The 18,045-nt window shown below is 42.3% G+C and overlaps 1 protein-coding gene across 2 annotated transcripts in view; it reads left to right on the forward strand.

The window, feature by feature from the left end:
- The first annotated feature begins 2,853 nt into the window (after window positions 1-2,853).
- The window catches only part of BRD10 (bromodomain containing 10), a 37,362-nt gene continuing 22,170 nt past the window's right edge, over window positions 2,854-18,045 (forward strand). Inside the window, exons 1-2 of one of the 2 annotated variants that reach the window (XM_079958620.1) lie at window positions 2,854-3,970; window positions 16,142-16,342. In XM_079958620.1, coding sequence (XP_079814746.1) covers window positions 3,366-3,970; window positions 16,142-16,342 — 806 coding nt within the window. In that variant the 5' untranslated portion in view covers window positions 2,854-3,365. The remainder of the gene's footprint in view (window positions 3,971-16,141; window positions 16,343-18,045) is intronic. The other variant, XM_079958621.1, reaches the window with a different exon arrangement.

Raw genomic sequence — 18,045 nt, forward strand, 5'->3', positions numbered from 1 at the left:
TTCAAAAGCTATCTTCTGGAGAACAAATGAGAAGTGTGTGTATATTCTGGCAGAAGCATGATTTTCTTGCAAAACTACAGAATCACATAGTGTGTCCATTTCAATCTTCTGGGACAGTGATGTAATTTTTTTTGGAAATAGCATGGTTATGCCTATGAGATAGTATCTTGTGATTAAGAGCCCTATGCAAACAGTGTGACGCAAGCAGAGTTTAATCACAGATTTAAGCATGTTCAGTGCTCACAGTTTGGCTTGCTCGAGTTCTCTGGGCAATTTCCCTTCAACTGTAATTAATCCCACATTTAAGGTCAGCTTTTATTACTTAGATTCTAGCTAAAAGTGTGTCTTCAACTTAAAGGGTGTCATCAACTTTGTATAGAGCTGTGTGTTTGTGTGTACATATAAGAGTGTGTGTCCTCCAGTGATACTAGCAAACAATACATCCATTATTTCAAGGAGAGTGCAACCTCACCCAGAACAAATGATAAATCACTTCCTGGATCTGACAACCACTTGCCAACAGGGTCTCTTCCTGGAATTGAGTTCAAGTTTTTTGGGCCTTATCTAGCCTCCCATTGTAATCTGAAACTGGTCTAGGACCCTCATGACCATACTTGATTCAGATGTAACAGATAAATAGAACTGAGCATCATCAATATAATGACACCATGCTCAGAGTCTCCCAGTGACTGCCCCAATGGCTTTATATTAGCACACACCTTTGCCTTTTGCAAAGACCAACAAAGTGAGAAAGATCACCCACTTCTCCAAGTCCTCTAGCACATGGGGCAGACATAAGAGTGGTAGGTTCAAGGGCAACCATAAATACTGGCAGACCCGGAATGTCAAACATAGGGTATTCTAGATGTATAGGAAACTGTTATGGATTCCCCTTTATGGGTGTACCCAACCCTTCAGATATAGCTGATGACAACCATTATGAGATTTTGCTTCCAACTAAAGAACCCCCCCCCCTTTTTTTACAGGCACCTTTAGTTTGTTATTCTGTCAGGCTTTAATTGTGCTGCTCTTGATTCTCACCCAATTTTAATAAGGGTTTTTTATGCCAAGCTTAGTTGTGAGCATATTTGAACATTCATAATGTTGTCGAAAACTGTGCCATCCCCTTTTTTGGTGTTTACCATTCTCCACTTCCTTTGGGAGGAGGGGCTGGGTAGAAAAATTTTAAAATAAATATTGATTTGAGGTTTTACTGAATTAAAGAATTTGGATAAACAAATAAAAGTTGTGGAGCAGTTAACATACAATATTATGTATTGTTACATGTAGCAAAGCTAGGATGGAGTGTGTGCTGATACACTTATATGAAGGGAGTTTAAGTTTTATAATTCTTTGCAGCACAGGGCATCTCTTCAGCAGGAGCTCACTGGAACTCAGTTCCGGCACCTCTCAGGCAGGCAACACTGCCATTCTAAGTGAACGAGGGAGGTGTTCATGGTGAGTACCAGCACCTCCTTTTCTAGAAAAACAGCTGCTGTTCGAACCTAGCAGTTCGAAAGTACGTCAAAGTGCAAGCAGATAAATAGGTACCACTCCGGCGGGAAGGTAAACGCCATTTCCATGGGCTGCTCTGGTTTTGCCAGAAGCGGTTTAGTCATGCTGGCCACATGACCCGGAAAAACTAACCGTGGACAAATGTCGGCTCCCTCGGCCAGTAAAGCGAGATGAGCGCCACAACCCCAGAGTCGTTCACGACTGGACTTAACTGTCAGGGGTCTTTTACCTTTTTAAAGGTAAAGGGTAAAGGGACCCCTGACCATTAGTCGTGACCAACTCTGGGGTTGCGGCGCTCATCTTGCTTTATGGCAGAGGGAGCTGGCATACAGCTTCCGGGTCATGTGGCCAGCATGACTAAGCCGCTTCTGGCAAACCAGAGCAGCGCATGGAAACGCCGTTTACCTTCCCGCCGGAGCAGTATCTATTTATCTACTTGCACTTTGACGTGCTTTCAAACTGCTAGGTTGGCAGGAGCAGGGACCGAGCAATGGTAGCTCACCCCATCGTGGGGATTCGAACCACCGACCTTCTGATCGGTAAGTCCTAGGTTCTGTGGCTTAGCCCACACCTTTTTACCTCTAAAGAAATAAACATATTCAGCTAAACACTAAATCTTATATGGACTACACTGATACATCTTTCACTTCCCGGCATAAATAACTCTTCCACTACCACCACAATCCTAATAGCGTCTACTCTGAAGACATCCTACCAATATCAATCGGGTTTTCTACCAAGAAAGTCTTGAAACATGAGTGAATAATCTGCTGCTGCGTGGCAAAGCTGTACAAAGCTGCGACCACCACCTACTGGACAAGGAGCTAATCGCGCTCCCAAAAACGACACACTTCTGCACATTCCTCAAAACCTTCCCGCAAACCCAACGTGACACTGCCCCACATTTTTCCCCATCGCAAGACTGCAATGGATGCCAAAAAACCCCAAAATCCCAAGTCGACGGACTTTGATGACAAATGCCGCTCCCTCCCACCCAACCAACCATTGAAGACGGCACACCTCCGAAATTGCAGAGAGCCTATTGGAACTCAACCCCAAAAACAACCAGCCGCATGCAACCCCTGACGAAGAGATCTTTGTTGCATTTTCCACCTGAACTTTAATACACGTATGACGAGCCCAGCCGCTTCTCCGTGAGCTCCCTTTAAATGACCCTGAGCGGACATGCGCAGTGCTACTCTACCGCCTGCCTGCCTACCCGCCCCCTCCCTCCCCATCGTCGCTCCTTGATGACGAAGCCCCGCAGCTGGCGTCCAAAACAAAACGCGCAGCCTGGATCCGCCACGCATGCGCAGTTTCCTCAAGAGGCCACTCTTTTTCCCTTTCCCCCACCCTTTCTGCCTCTTGTCTGTGGCGGGGGGGAGGGGACAGCTCAGGTCTGGCAGCCGCAGCAGCAGCAGCAGCCGCCCCCCCCCCCTCCCCGCTCCCGCTTAACTGACAGCGCGACCGGCTTCGGCCGCGTCCCTCAGCGAACGCCGCGCGCGCTCGAGCGCCGTGAGGGGAAGCAGCAGGCCTGGCCTCCGCCGGCTTCTAGCGGAAGGGGGCAGCCCGGCAGCAGGTCCCGCACGCCGGGCGAGAGGGGGGCGGTGTCGGCGGCTTCCCCGGCCGTCTTCCTTCTCCTCCTCCTCCTCCTCCTCTCCGGGGTCCGAGGCCGGGGAGCGCGGCTGCCGCTGCCGCCACAGGTGGGCAGCCCTGTATCTACCCCGCCGTGAGGGGCTTCATGCCGGCCACGGAGTAGCGGCGGCGGCCGGCCTAAGCGAAGAGAAGCGGGGAGCCCGTCGGATGCCCGTCGCCGGCAGCCTCGGCGTCAGGGCCGGCGGCGGCGGGGCATGAACCTGGCGCAGCCCGAGGGCCAAGAGGAGGAGGAGGAAGGCGGCGGCGAGGAGGAAGAAGAAGAAGAAGAGGAAGGCGGCATGGAGCCTCCGGAGGACGCGGCTGCAGCGGACCCGGCGCCGGTTGGGTGCCCGCTCCAAGAAGCGGCCGGAGGAGAAGGGGCCGGCGGCTGGGAGCAGAGCCTGAGCCCGGAGCTGCAGCAGGCGCGCCGGATCCTGAGCGAGTTCCTGCTGGAAAAGCACCGGCCCCTGACAGCTCCTTTCCTGAGACCTTTCGGAGGAGGAGGAAGCCAGCAGGAGGCTGAAGGGGGGCTGCAAAGTGGATCGGCCGGCCCCACCTCCTCCTCCTCCTCCTCCTCTTCTTCTTCCGTCCAGGATCCGTCCAGCCAAGATCCTCCGCCGCCGCCGCTCTCTGGGATGTGGTTGCTGAAGATGGAAGAGAAGTTTTCCTCCGGCCAGTACAAAGGGATCGCGGATTTCGTGGCCGATTTCCGGCTGATGCTAGAAACGTGCTACCGGCTGCACGGGGTGGATCACTGGCTCTCCAAGCAGGCCCAGAAGTTGGAGATGATGCTGGAGCAGAAGCTGGCGCTGCTGTCTCGGTAAGGTGTGATGGTGATGGGCAGAGCTTCTTCCTGCTGGGTTGTTGTCATCAGCTTCACTCCTTAGGAGCTCAGCCTTCTCCCCATTTTATCCTCACAACAACCCCGTGAGGTAGGCTAGTGTTGGGAGTACTTTAGCCACTGAGGGAGGGTTTGAACCCAGGTCTCTCAAGTCCTAGCCCACCACTCTAACCACTGACTGTATACCACACTGACTCTTAAGGAACACCGAAAAGGAAAACGTAGAGTTGTCCTTCTTGTGAAATGTTATGTATTGCCACAATTCCCATAGAAATCTATCCTTTAATGTATTACCTATATTTCCTTGGCTACAGTCCTAAGGACGTTTAGTAGGAAGTAAGTACCATTGCACTCGGTGGGCTTCCTTAGCAGTAAACATGTTTAAGGTAAAGGTAAAGGTAAAGGTACCCCTGCCCGTACGGGCCAGTCTTGACAGACTCTGGGGTTGTGCGCCCATCTCACTTAAGAGGCCAGGGGCCAGCGCTGTCCGGAGACACTTCCGGGTCACGTGGCCAGCGTGACATCGCTGCTCTGGCGAGCCAGAGCCACACACGGAAACGCCGTTTACCTTCCCGCTGGTAAGCGGTCCCTATTTATCTACTTGCACCCGGAGGTGCTTTTGAACTGCTAGGTTGGCAGGCGCTGGGACCGAGCAGCGGGAGCGCACCCCGCCGCAGGGATTCGAACCGCCGACCTTTCGATCGGCAAGTCCTAGGCGCTGAGGCTTTAACCCACAGCGCCACCTGCGTCCACATGTTTAAGATGTTTAAGATGGTGCTGCAAATCTTTGGCACAAACTCATTCGAGGTGATAATCCACTTGTAGTGCAGACTTGGGGATGAATGTTTAGTAGTAACTTCTATTGATTTCAGTGAGATTGCTCCAGGGCTAGTATGTATAGGATCATGCCTAACAATGTGCACAGTTACCTGGAAGTAAGTTCCATTGGAATAAAGAGAAACTTCATAGTAAACATGTATGTGTTTGGTTGTTAACATGTGGTATTGAAAGCATTTGTTTTCATTTTTAGCAGCATGTTACCTTTTTTGTAGCTTGTGTACTTGGAGTAAATGACAATAATACTTCTGAAGAGACAATATCTGTTAATTGTTTTAATTTCTAAAAAGGGAGGTTATAGGATTTAGGTTTCTTTAAACCCAATTCCCTGAGTCTGTATGTGGGGGACCTGTTGTCCTGACATTGAAAACTGGATTTAGGGTCTGAATTTAACCATTAAAATGAAATCCTAGTCCTGATGAGGTAATGACTTGGGTTTTGTGGATGTTAGCATTAGGCTGAATACATAATGCACACTTATCTCAGAGTACGTCCCACTGAAAACAATGATACATGCTTCTGAGGAAACATGCTTAGGATGTAGCGAAAATTTGTTTATGTGGCTTTAAAAATATAGCAAAAGACTATGAATGAATTGAGAATGTTCATCGGCTTAGGAATGTAGAACAAGAGCTCAGAAGCTACACCTGAGTAAAAGGGTATTATTGATTGTGTGTGTGGTGGGGTCATAATGGAAGACAAAATGTTCTTGAAGTTCATTACAACAATGTTTAACTACTAAAATTTTAATTTACTTCCTCTTATGTTAAGAAGGCAATTTTTTATTATTAACTCCTTCCCTTTAAAATTAGCTTATTGCTATAAGAAGGGTGGGGGTGATGCTTGCTGCTGACAAAAGTGAAATCTCTGAAGGTAAAATATGCAGTGATGCAAATAATTAGGAGGTTGTGGCTTGGCTTGCACATAGCACTAAACCATGGTTTGTTTAATCTGTATTAATTTACAAAGCTCTAAATAACATAGGTTTAGGGTACCTTAGGGATTGCATGAACCCTTATACCACAGCTAAACTATAAGGTGAGGCACACTGAGCATCAACAAGAAATCAAGCCTTTAGTGCCATTGGCACAGTTCTGTGGAATATCCTGCCAATTCAGCTTCAGCAGGTGTATTCTGTTTCAACATTTAAACCCCTTCTGAAAACTTTTCTTTTCCACCAGGCTTAGGCAGGCAATTCTGAAGACATCTTTCCATAATAGTTATGGGATGGTCTCTGATTTCATTTTTTAAATGTGGCTTTTATTGTATCATTTTATATATGGCTACTGTAAACTATTTTATGGATATTGGTATATACAAATATTCTTTATAAATAAATAAATAAATAATCAATCATTCAATCAATCCAGGAGTTGCCCCACAGACAATCAAATAATGTCCTGTTTCTCCATAGTTTGTTTTGCTTTCTAGTTGCTCTTGCCTTGTGGGTTTTTTTAGCCTTGTGTGGATCTGGAGTGGAGTGATCAAATAAACCATGGTTAAGGAAGGATGCTGGATCCACATGTAGCACCAAACAAACTATGATTCATTAGCAGATGGCAAACTACAGCTTCAGATTGTGGTTTGATGGCAGTAAACAAACTACAGTTTATCTGCTGGGCAGTTTCACACCTAACACTAAGCTTTGTATTGATAAACCATAGTTTAATAAAATATGGCTTATTGTTAGGGGCAAACTGTGCCAATGTAGGAGAAGATGTAACTACAACTGAAAAATGTAACATTGTTCAGGTGTAAATATTTGGGTATGTTAGTTTATAATTGCACATAGTTTTTTTGTGTAGGACATTATCCATTGTAGGTTCTCTTGCAATCCTTATATGATTCCCCTGCACACCTCCAGCTACTCTGCAACTCTCCATACCTGAGCAGGGTATGAGTAGAAATAACCTGCTAACCCCCACATTGGCTCAATTTTCTATGGGAAGAGCCTCTTTCCTCTGTATCAAACTTGATAACTGTGACCAAAGGGCCAAAGGTTTGCTCTTGCATCCACAACCTGCCTGTCGTGATGTTGCTGAGAAGGGTTGGCTCAAATAAATTCTTCTCATAATTGTGCTCTTTTTTCCTTCTGAAACTTTGGGAAACTGCATCATGAATGTGTCTTTAAATAAGCAGACACGCTCTCTTAAAATTCTTGGGTGTAGACCAGGCATAGGCAAACTCAGCCCTCCAGATGTTTTGGGACTACAGTTCCCATCATCTCTGACCACTGTTCCTGCTGGCTAGGGTTCATGGGAGTTGTAGTCCCAAAACATCTGGAGGGCCAAGTTTGCCTATGTCTAGACCTCCAGCACAGAACTGGTGAAGTTGGAGAAAGTTGAACTGACAGCATTTTATAGGATAGCTGGACATTGGTCAGTTTGGCTCTTTGGAATTGTGGTGGCTGCTCGAAATTACTATGCATGTTTGATTACTTGTTGAGTTGGTTGGATGGAGGTATCACAACACACAATATATTTCTCGCATGATCCCACTAACCCACATTTACAATATTGCAGGAGTATTTGTTCACCATATCCAGTCTGGAGGCCACAGGTATCAAATAATGCCGCTTTCTTTCTGGACAGATTTGAGCACACCAATTGCGCTTGTTTAGAGACCACCTGTTTCACGTAGATTGCACAAATACATAATTCTGCTCTTATTAACTCTGGATTCTACAGTCAAGCAGTATATAAATTATGTTAAATAAAATAAAATTTGTTACAATAGTGAATAGGCCTCCCTCTGATCTCAGCAGGGCTTCTGGTGTATTAGTATAGTGCTAGAATTCTCTTTTAAAAATATTTCTGGGGTTCTTTTAGTAAAGCTGTATTATCTTCGCCCCAGTTCCGCCAGCACAAAAAGCTAGGTACTGTATATACATTTAGGCTGTGAGTGTTTTCCTTGTCACGACAAGAATAGTGCTGCCCTCTGGGAACCGCAATAGTGATCAGCATTTCTCCCACCTTTGAAGCTACTGAAGGTGGGGTGGGGGATTGTGACCCCCAACTTCACAACCACTGTTTCCTTCTCCAATGGGGCTTCCTTCACCACTGCTGGGTGGTAATGCTCTGAGTGCTGCCATTCAGTATCAGCCAAACTGGCACACTCTCCACTTGCTTTCCCTGCAGAAATTTTGCGTGTGTGATGTGGTAGTGGGGTTTCAGTTGCTGGGAAGTGGAAATCCCTTGTAAAAAACCAGAATCTACTTCAAATCAGTGTTTTTGCACAATGAGAGAATCGGCAAGCACCAGTTCTCTTATTTTTACTGTGTAAGCTATGGAGGCTAATATAAGCTTTAATTTTTGGATGATTGTTGGGGGGGAACCCATGTAAAAATCATGCTAATTCAAGAGGGTCCATTTTAATTATGTGGGATCCTACATTACCAAAACCCAGGATATGGAGAAGCAAAATTTGCTTTCAGATTCCCTGTGTGCTTTGTGTGTATAGGTGGCAGGTAGTGTGTGCTTTCTGTGTTTTGGTGTGTGTGTGTGTGTATTTTGTGTCTTTTATCAAAGAGGTGTTTATTGTTTGTTTTTGTTTTGCAATTCTTGGAGGTCTAAGAGGTACCTCTCTTAACCAAACAGTTTTTAATTGCAACCCAGGATTTCCCCTTCCTTGCTGTTGCAGCCTCACACAGGACCAAAAAAACCAACCCTCAAAGAAATGAGGATGGGGAGAGGCAGTACTAGTAGGTGGATGAATTTGGGAAGATAAGAAAGAATTTACAGAACCACAACCCACATCTAGCCTGTTCCCAACCCCTGGTTGGTTACGGGGCACAGATTAGCTTGTGTTCATGCTGCAGCTGGTGCTGCTTCGTGGAATTGGGCAGTGGGATAGCAGCAATAAGTTAAAAGGACCCCTGGACAGCTAAGTCAAAGGCAACTATGGAGTTGCAGCGCTCATCTTGCAGCGCCGTTTACCCTCCCGCCTCAGCGGTATCTATTTATCTGCTTTTGAACTGCTAGGTTGGCAAGAGCTGGGACAGAGCAATGGGAGCTCACCCTGTCGTGGGGATTCAAACCACCAACCTTCTGATTGGCAAGCCCAAGAGGCTCAGTAGTTTAGACCACAGTGCCACCTTCGTCCCTAGCAAGCAATTACCCCAAGGCAGGGCTGCTTACAACCTGGCTTCCGGCAGACTTATGAGGAAAAGGATGATAACCATTTCTTGTATGCTTGAGGGAAACCTGGACTGTGGAGAGCAAAGTACTGTACAATCTAAATCAATTCACTTTAGATCTTTGGCTACAGTTCTAATAATTCTAAGCTTTGATGTCATGATGTCAAGTAAACTTAATTTACTGTTTGTTTAACAAGAATATTAGGTTCTATTAAATTAATTTAAGGAAGCTTATCCTGAATATTGGGTTCTAGCCTACTATTTCATTTTATCCTTCTTGACTGTACTGTCTCTGCCAAGCTAAGTCCGAATGGCAACTCACTTTCATCGGTTCTATGTAAGAGCCCCAAAACCAGTGGCAAGAGCTCTGGGAATACCAGATGTAGGCTAAGCTTCTTGTATTGAAACCAGTATGGTAGTTGTACCTTGGAAGTTGAACAGAATCCGTTCCGGAACTCCGTTCGACTTTCAAAACGTTTGGAAACCGAAGTGCAGCTTCTGATTGGCTGCAGGAAGCTCCCTCAGCCAATAGGAATCCACGTTGGACGTTTGGCTTCCAAAAATAGTTTGCAAACCGGAACAGTCACTTCTGGGTTTGCGGCATTTGGGAGCCAAAACGTTTGAGAACTAAGCTGTTCGAAAACCAAGGTACGACTGTCCTTTGATTGTGGTAAAATGCATAATTTAAGAAACAAAGGAAAGACACTTCCCTGGGTCCCTTAATGATCAAGCATACCATGCTTGATACCATCACACTTTTGCCAAAGGAATGGCTCGCATCCTGGCTCAGAACTGAAATTGATTCAAGCAGACAACTCCTTCAAAGTTGAGCCCTACCAAGCATCCATAACTCAGATTGTGCATTGGAGTATATTGTGTCTCACCTCTGTATCCCTCTTCTACAACTGCAGTGATGTTGTTGATGAATAAAGCATGTTATTCAGCATACAAGCTTGTTCAGATTGAAGGGCTCAGAATGTAAAGCAAGAATCTGTACAGGATGCACAGAATTTTTAGTTAAAGTTTATTTTTTTGTTCAAGTCCAAGACACTAATCACTGTTGAACAAAACCTCACTACATATGATTTTAAGGCTTTAGGGAACTGTGGGCAAAGAGCTTCTGAAATTATGAAATACAGTGTTACTTTAGTTTATGAACTTAATCCGTTCCGGAAGTCCATTCTTAAACCAAAACTGTTCTTAAACCGAGGTGCACTTTCCCTAATGAGGCCTCCCGCCACCGGTACCCTTCCACCGTTAGAATTCCATTCTTAGACCGAGGTAAAGTTTTCAAACCGGGACACTACTTCCGGTTTTGCGGAGTTCGTAAACCAAATCGTTTGTAAACAGGACTGTTCTTAAACTGAGGTACCACTGTAAATAACAGCTCCATCCTTGAGGTTGTCTGACTTGGCACAGAGAAGCTTCTTCACTAGAATAATTTACAGATTTAGGCAAAAGCTCTTTATATACTGTAACTGAGCTCTCCCAGGCTCCATTCTCTTAACTTTGTTTTTATCTTACAGTATTGTGATTCCAAAAAGTTTGCTCCATGCAAAGGGCTCATTGCTAAATACAAATTAAATGTATCTAATTTGCATTTTAACACAAGGTTTGGGTGGGAAAACAAGCCATTGTATTTAAAATTAGCTGTATGCACATTTCTAGTTTATACTACAGTGCAATAGTAAAAAAAAAAAAAATCAATTTGCATTTAACACTATTTTTAACAATTTTTAACAGGCAGCAAATAAGAGAATTTAATACCCAGTGAGAAAGAAATTAATTACCTACTTGTCCAGTTTTAATTTTAATTTGTTTGAATTAATGTGGGATGTATCTTAATTTATTGATCGCTTGTTTTTATGCATTGTATTACTTGTATGATGTTAGCTGCTCTGAGCCTGGCTTTGGCTGGGGAGGGCGGGATATGAATAAATTATTATTATTATTATTATTATTATTATTATTATTATTATTATTAGATGCTTTGCTCAAAAGATGATTGATTTATTTTACATATAAGACAATTGAGTGAAAAGTTTCCCTTTGCCTTTCTCTATTGAGGATGGTTAAAGTTTCTTGATAAAGTTTCATGATAAACGCTAACACAAGTTTGACTTGCCAGAAGGCAGATTAAAAAACAACAACATTGTAAGAAGAGCCCTGCTGGATTAGACTAAAAGTTTCATCTAGTCCAGCATTTTCTTCCCATAGTAGTCAGCCACATGCCTTTGTGAGGCCCACAAGGATGTCCTGAGTTCAACAGCACTCTTCCTACTTGTGATTCCCAGCAAATGGTATACGGAGACATACTGCCTCTGACAGTGGAAATAGAACGTAAAACAAATTCATGGAGGACAAGGCTATCAAGAGCAAACTAGCCAAATGGCTAATTCTCTCTTAAAAAGCCAACAAGTTGGTTTCCGTCACTATATCTTGTGGGAAAGCCATAGTGACGTAATGAATAGTTAGTTCTCTGCCAATAGTTATAAGCACCATAACAGATTGCTTGGTACAGGGGGTGTAGAAATATAAACTATGAATGTAAACTCAATAAATAAGGTTCAATCCAAACCATGTTTTCTCAGAAACAGCTTCATTCAATTTAAATGTTCTTAGGATTGTAGCCTGGTTTATCTCTTTAATGAGTACCCCAAATATAATGTTTTCATTATAGTGTTGTTAAAAGAGAAAAGTGGGAATTAACCATACATTTGTTTGCAGTAAATTATCTTGTGCAAACTGTAAAAATGTGTAATAGGCTATCAGTTTGCATATCTCCTTTTTTATACTGCACAGATAACAATGTTCTGTAATGATATTTTGATATATGTGTGTAAAACATTACATGAAAATATTTATAACTTCAGTTAATGTTTAATAATAATCAAATCAGACACTCATAATATTATTGGGGGAGGGTATTAAAGCTTGAAAAACAGACAAAGGAAAAACAATATACAGAGGTCAACATCAAATATCAAGCATTTTTAACATGAAAACTAAAAGAAAGAAAAGAAAAAAGAAGAAAGGAAAAGAAACTTCAACTCTCTGTCTCTCAGCTTTAAAAACATTTGCAAAACTCCTGCTCCCTAATAACATCCAACTCTCCTATCTTCCATAAACCAACGTTATTTTCATTCTTCAAACCCAGATATCATGAGCTCATTATCTTTTTGGCTCAAAAAAATCCATAAGGGTTTTCCAGTCATTAATAAATGTCAACAAAGATCTTGCTCTAATTAAACACATCAACTTTGCCAGCTCAGCCAAATCCATTAATTTCTATAACAATTATTCTATAGTAGGTAATAATGTGTTTATAATAATCTCCACTGTGATCATATATTGCAATAATCTTCTATATTCATTTTCTAGTTGTATATACTGTACATTAGTCCCAGCAGGAAGAGCTTTGGACGTGCAGATCTTTCCAACAACAAGTTACCCATACTTTGCATATAAGATTCATTTTTTCTTTTTTTAAAAAAAGCGCAAATAGGGCAATAGTGTCCCCCAAAAGAGATATAATGGTCTGTGGTCATAACAAGTTAAACCTGAACAGGCATGCAATAAATAGATCAGAGAGAGTTTTTCTGTGTTACTGAATAAGAAAAAGAAAAAGAGATAAATAATTTTCATAAGGGGGATCAGGAGAGAGAAGATAAGAGAATCTCCCACCTTGGGGAAAAAAATTAAAATCTACGAAGAAGGGGTTGTATTCAACATTAGGCATACCCAGAGCTGACCCATTTAAATTAAGGGATGTGATTGACATGTCTATTTCAATTGATCTAATCCAATTAAAATTTAGTTTGGAAACACCCCTAGGTTCAAAACTAAAGGAAGATAAAATGTTATAAAGCTTCATTAAAGTCTGCAGTCCCATGCACGCTTGCAACTTGCTAAGACTAAAATGGCTAATAAACTATATAGTGTCAGGTCTAAGGGTGACTAGATAAATAAGGGGGAAATTGTTCTTCTTTTTATTGGGCGGGGGTATTCATCCTTTCCCACACAACTGTAGTATTCTGGAAATCCCTAAGATAAGCTTTCTAATATGACTGTCTACCTATTCTGTATTTCCTCTTCTGTATTTCTACAAATGACTGATAAAGATTTCAAGTCTACAGATGACTTGTATGTCCCCTTATTTGTGCCAGGGAGTAAGCCACCCTGAACAGAAGGGGACTTTGTCTGAGTAGACATTCATAAGATGGTCGTATAAGTGAGCGTTATTTTAATATGTTGGGCACTATTTGATCAGTGCCCTCTTTGATGGCATATTCCATGAATTCCATGAAAAGCAGAAAGAGATGGTTATTCACAGGGTTGGTGGAATCCAGGTTTGTGGAATGGAAACTTTGAACTCTTAGTGGTGTTATCTTGGCTTATCAGACCACTACTAGAAACAAACTAATAAAATGGACTAAACACTGCCTGCGGCAACTGGCTGGACACCTCACCCTACCTCTTTCTGCTTCAGAAGAGACGTTGCAGCAGGGTCCAGCAGACAATGCTGGACGAGCATGTCTGTGTGCATGCAAACACACCCATGTACACACAGGGAAAATTGGAGGAGCAAACACATGCATTTACAAGATGGTGCTTCATAGAGGTGGCAGTGGAGGAAGTATGGGCATTGCAGATCTTCATGCTCTAACTTAGATTACATGCAGTAGCCTTGGTCCTTTTTACGTATTGCTGACCGACACATACACCCACCATACCTGGCCGCAGAGCATTGTAGCTCTGCCCATACCTAAGAGGTGTCCCTATCTTATGCATTTTTCTAAAGTGTTTCACTTGGAATCCTCTTCCAGGAGCATCTGGTTTACCAGAATTTTACTGGATGTATGGATGATGTCAGCTCAGAAAGAGATAGTAATAGCTGTCTCATACAAAAAAGAATACCACTCCAGGCTAACAGGATAAGAGAAGGACATCCCACTTTCTAATCTACTTTCAGTGACTTATGATTATTATGATTATGATTACAGTGGTGCCCCGCAAGATGAATGCCTCGCAAGACGAAAAACCCGCTAGACGAAAGGGTTTTCCGTTTTTTGAGGCGCTTCGCAAGACGAATTTCCCTATGGGCTTGCTTCGCAAGACGAAAACGTCTTGCGAGTCTTGCGAGTTTTTTCCCTTTCCCCCCCTTTTTCTAAGCCGCTAAGCCGCTAATAGCGCTAATCCGCTAAGCCGCTAATAGGGATGCTTCGCAAGACGAAAAAACCGCTAGACAAAGAGAATCGCGGAACGGATTATTTTCGTCTTGCGAGGCACCACTGTATTTTATTTATACCCCGCCCATCTGGCTGGGCTTCCCCAGCCACTCTGGGCGGCTTCCAAAAAATATTAAAATAGTGTAATACCTCAAACATTAAAAGCTTCCCTAAACCGGGCTGCCTTCAAATGTCTTCTAAAAGTCTGGTAGTAGTTGTTCTCTTTGACAGCTGGTGGGAGGGTGTTCCACAGGGAGGGCACCACTCCCCAAAAGGCCCTCTGCCTGGTTCCCTGTAACTTGGCTTCTCGTGGTGAGGGAACCGCCAGAAGGCCCTTGGTGCTGGACCTCATGGACATGGACATGACAAAACTATAAACAGCTTCCGTAGGAAAGAACTCCATCATTCCGTAGGAAAGAACTCCACTACTCATTATTTCTGAAAAAATGTACAAAATGTTCATTAGTTTTAGAGGAAATAATAACACTTTGCTAAACTACGCAAGTGACAACCATTGCATTAATCCATAAGAAAGGAACCATATTCACTTAAGGACAATTTGGATTCATATAGAACAATATCCATATTCAACTTAGTTGTTGTAACAACAACAATTTTATTCTTTGTGAAATCTGGCTTGGTTATCCCAGCCACTCTGTGTGCGGCTTCCATCACACACAAAAACACAACACCAAATATTAAAAACAATACAAAAGTTTTGGCATTGAAAATAGGAATGGTGTTTATTTACGGGGTTCATGTTGTATTCCTAATTAAAATTAATATATCATTATCAAAGAGGCCATAATAAAGGAAGGCATTTTGCAGGCAGAAGCCTGATTTAGATGTCACAGCCAAACCATTACTTGGCCAGTGTGAGAGCCAGTGTGGTGTAGTGGTTAAGAGAGGTAGACTCGTAATCTGGTGAACCGGGTTCGCATCTCCGCTCCTCCACATACAGCTGCTGGGTGACCTTGGGCTAGTCACACTTCTTTGAAGTCTCTCAGCCCCACTCACCTCACAGAGTGTTTGTTGTGGGGGAGGAAGGGAAAGGAGAATGTTAGCCGCTTTGAGACTCCTTCGGGTAGTGATAAAGCGGGATATCAAATCCAAACCCTTCTTCTTCTTGGCCATCATGAATGAAATTTGGATTTGTTTTCTTTCTGCTCCCTTCATGTACTTAACAATTCCATACCTCCCTATAGATTTGGATGTTATGGTGAAGTATGGTGTATCCAGATCATAAGGACCACAGTTAACAGCAAACCAAAGTTTGCTTCCAAACGTGTGAACCAGAAACCATGGTTTGAAGTGGCAGTATTACAATGGATGAACAAATGGTCTGACTTGAATGAAGTTTCTTTAAATCATTCTGACTGCTGTATAAGCTTGAACCAAAAAAAAAAAAAAAATGTTGTTGTGTTGTGTAAACCAGGACATTAAGTTGAATGGTAAGCAAATGTGGGTTCCCGTGGGGAGCTCACAGCTGTTTTGTTCCTCTGTGGTTCTTTTCACTCTTATGCTGTTCTGAACGTGCTTTGGCCTAGCATGTCAACTGAACCTGTGCTACTAAAATATGGAAAATATTACCTTAGCAGGATTGCATTGTGTTTCAGAGTATTTTGTGTATTTTTTTGTATACACTTGTCCAAAAAGGATGAATGGAAACTGATTTGAGAAAATCTGATTACTTCCTCAAAGAACATTGTTCTATTGTAAAGAGAGAATCTACTTTCAAATTTCAAATGATGGCACTAAATCCAGATTATTCTTCTTCTTTTTAAGTAACAAGCATCCTCTACTATGAAGGAAACATGCAGCCATACTACTTGGAAGAGTCACCTTATTTATTTTACTTGGCCCTTTTCTATAAGTTTTAAAAGTGTAACTACTGGATTACTGGTGGTCAGGAAAAATATTCTTGTGCATTGATTTGATTTTTCTTTCAAGGCATTTGAGAGAGAAGACAGCAATAGGAGTAACATCTAGAGGGTTCTGTGGGCTGGAAGATGAGAAGGGAACAGCTTGTACTTCAACAAGGCGGCGTTCAACACCACGCAGTTTAGCAGGCTTGACCACAGGCGTGTTTGAATCCGTAATGGTTCAGGTTCTGAGACAGGAAGAGCAACTGAGAGCAAAAGAAGAAAAGAGGTAAAAGGCAAAAGTGGATTGTTTTTAGCTGTTCTTTCCTCCCCAACCTCAAACCCCCCCCCCCCAATTTTGCTACTTTGGGAGATCAAACATACCACTCACTTCCCCATCATTTCTGCCTCAAAATTGACTTTTCAGCCTAGGTGTTCAAAGTAACTGAACATCACATTTAGGTAGTCAAGCATTTGAAAATGTGTCTTATGAATTAAGTATATTGACAGTCTAGAATAAGAAGAATCACATGGTTCTGTTCTTTATTCTATGTCTTCTCCTTCATATGTTACCTTGCATTTCATTATCTCATTTCTGTAGTTTTGTAATGTATTTGTCATTTTGTGTCTGTTAAAACTATATTTTATAGCAAAGCACTTCATATTGCAGAGAGAGTATTTACCTTCTCAGTTTCATTAGAATTTTATCATTATTTATCCAGGTATCAGAACACAATCAAATAATACTTAATTTGCTTTTCTTAATATGGTGAATGGATATCCATGGATAATATTGGTATGTGGGGGAAATTGTATATATTTTGGGAAGGTGGAGAAGGAAAGAGAGACTGAAACATAGGCGAAGTTACTGATAAGACAGACTGTCTTGCTTTGCTTCCGCAATTAAATAACATCAATTATTATGAAGGCCTCTTCTCCTAATTCCACTTCTTTCAGAAGATGGGCTTCACTGCCCTGCTACAGTTCTCATTTGTTCTAATTCTTCATAGTTGGAAAATGCTGTGACTTAATGGCAAATGTTTACTCCTTTCTCATAAATTGTTTTCTTTTTTAATACAAATTTCATTTGAATTTGTATATAATAATACTAAAACATCCTGCCACGTGATTGGCATGCAGAAGGGGAAGCAGGAGAAAGGTTTTTAGCAAGGTAAATGTGATAGTGGCCTGGCTGTAACACCAGTTTTCTGTGTTGTCACTGAATCATGCATCACGTGTGGAGCATGGCAGTCTCCAAGTCATGGTAACTCCACCCCAACATCCTGAAAGCTGTGTATATGCATTAGCTTGAAACTAAATGATGTTAGATTTTTTAACAAAACCATGTCTTGATTTTTATTGTTCATCATGGAATAGTACAAAGACACACACAGAGTGAAAAATACATTAATTCTATCAACACAAATCATCCCCCCCCCCCCGCCCAATATATACAAGATTGACATTTTTGCTGAAACCCAACTGGTCAAATATTGAGATTAAATTAAATACTCTGCTTTGCTTAGATTATTGATCTTGACAGTTTGGTGGTGATGCATAATTTGGGTGCTTGGATGTGGTACAAGCAATTATTCATTGTGTGGACTTACCTATGTTTGTAGTAAGAATTGTAAATGTGATGGTGATTGGACTGTTGTTGCACTGAAGCAGGTGGATGCCTATTGCAATTTTTGAGGCATGTGATTCTTGGCTGGAATTGCAGCCATATATGGAGAATTCAGGTTTTACAAGGGAGGCACATTTCACAAGGCATTATCATGTCAGGACAGAACTTGTCAAATGCATTTGCACATTGCTTTAGTTCTCAAACACTCATTCCCTCCCCACACATAAAAATGTATTTTAACATCTCAGCGATAATTATTTTACAGTAAAGTTGAGTATGGTATGCCAAAAGGAGTACCTGGGAAAGTGTGCTATGTTGTCTTTAGTGCTATGTGGAAGAGCAACAAATAATTTCTAAGGGATGGC

This window comes from Podarcis cretensis, assembly GCF_951804945.1.
Source record: "Podarcis cretensis genome assembly, chromosome: 17".
Taxonomy (NCBI): domain Eukaryota; kingdom Metazoa; phylum Chordata; class Lepidosauria; order Squamata; family Lacertidae; genus Podarcis; species Podarcis cretensis.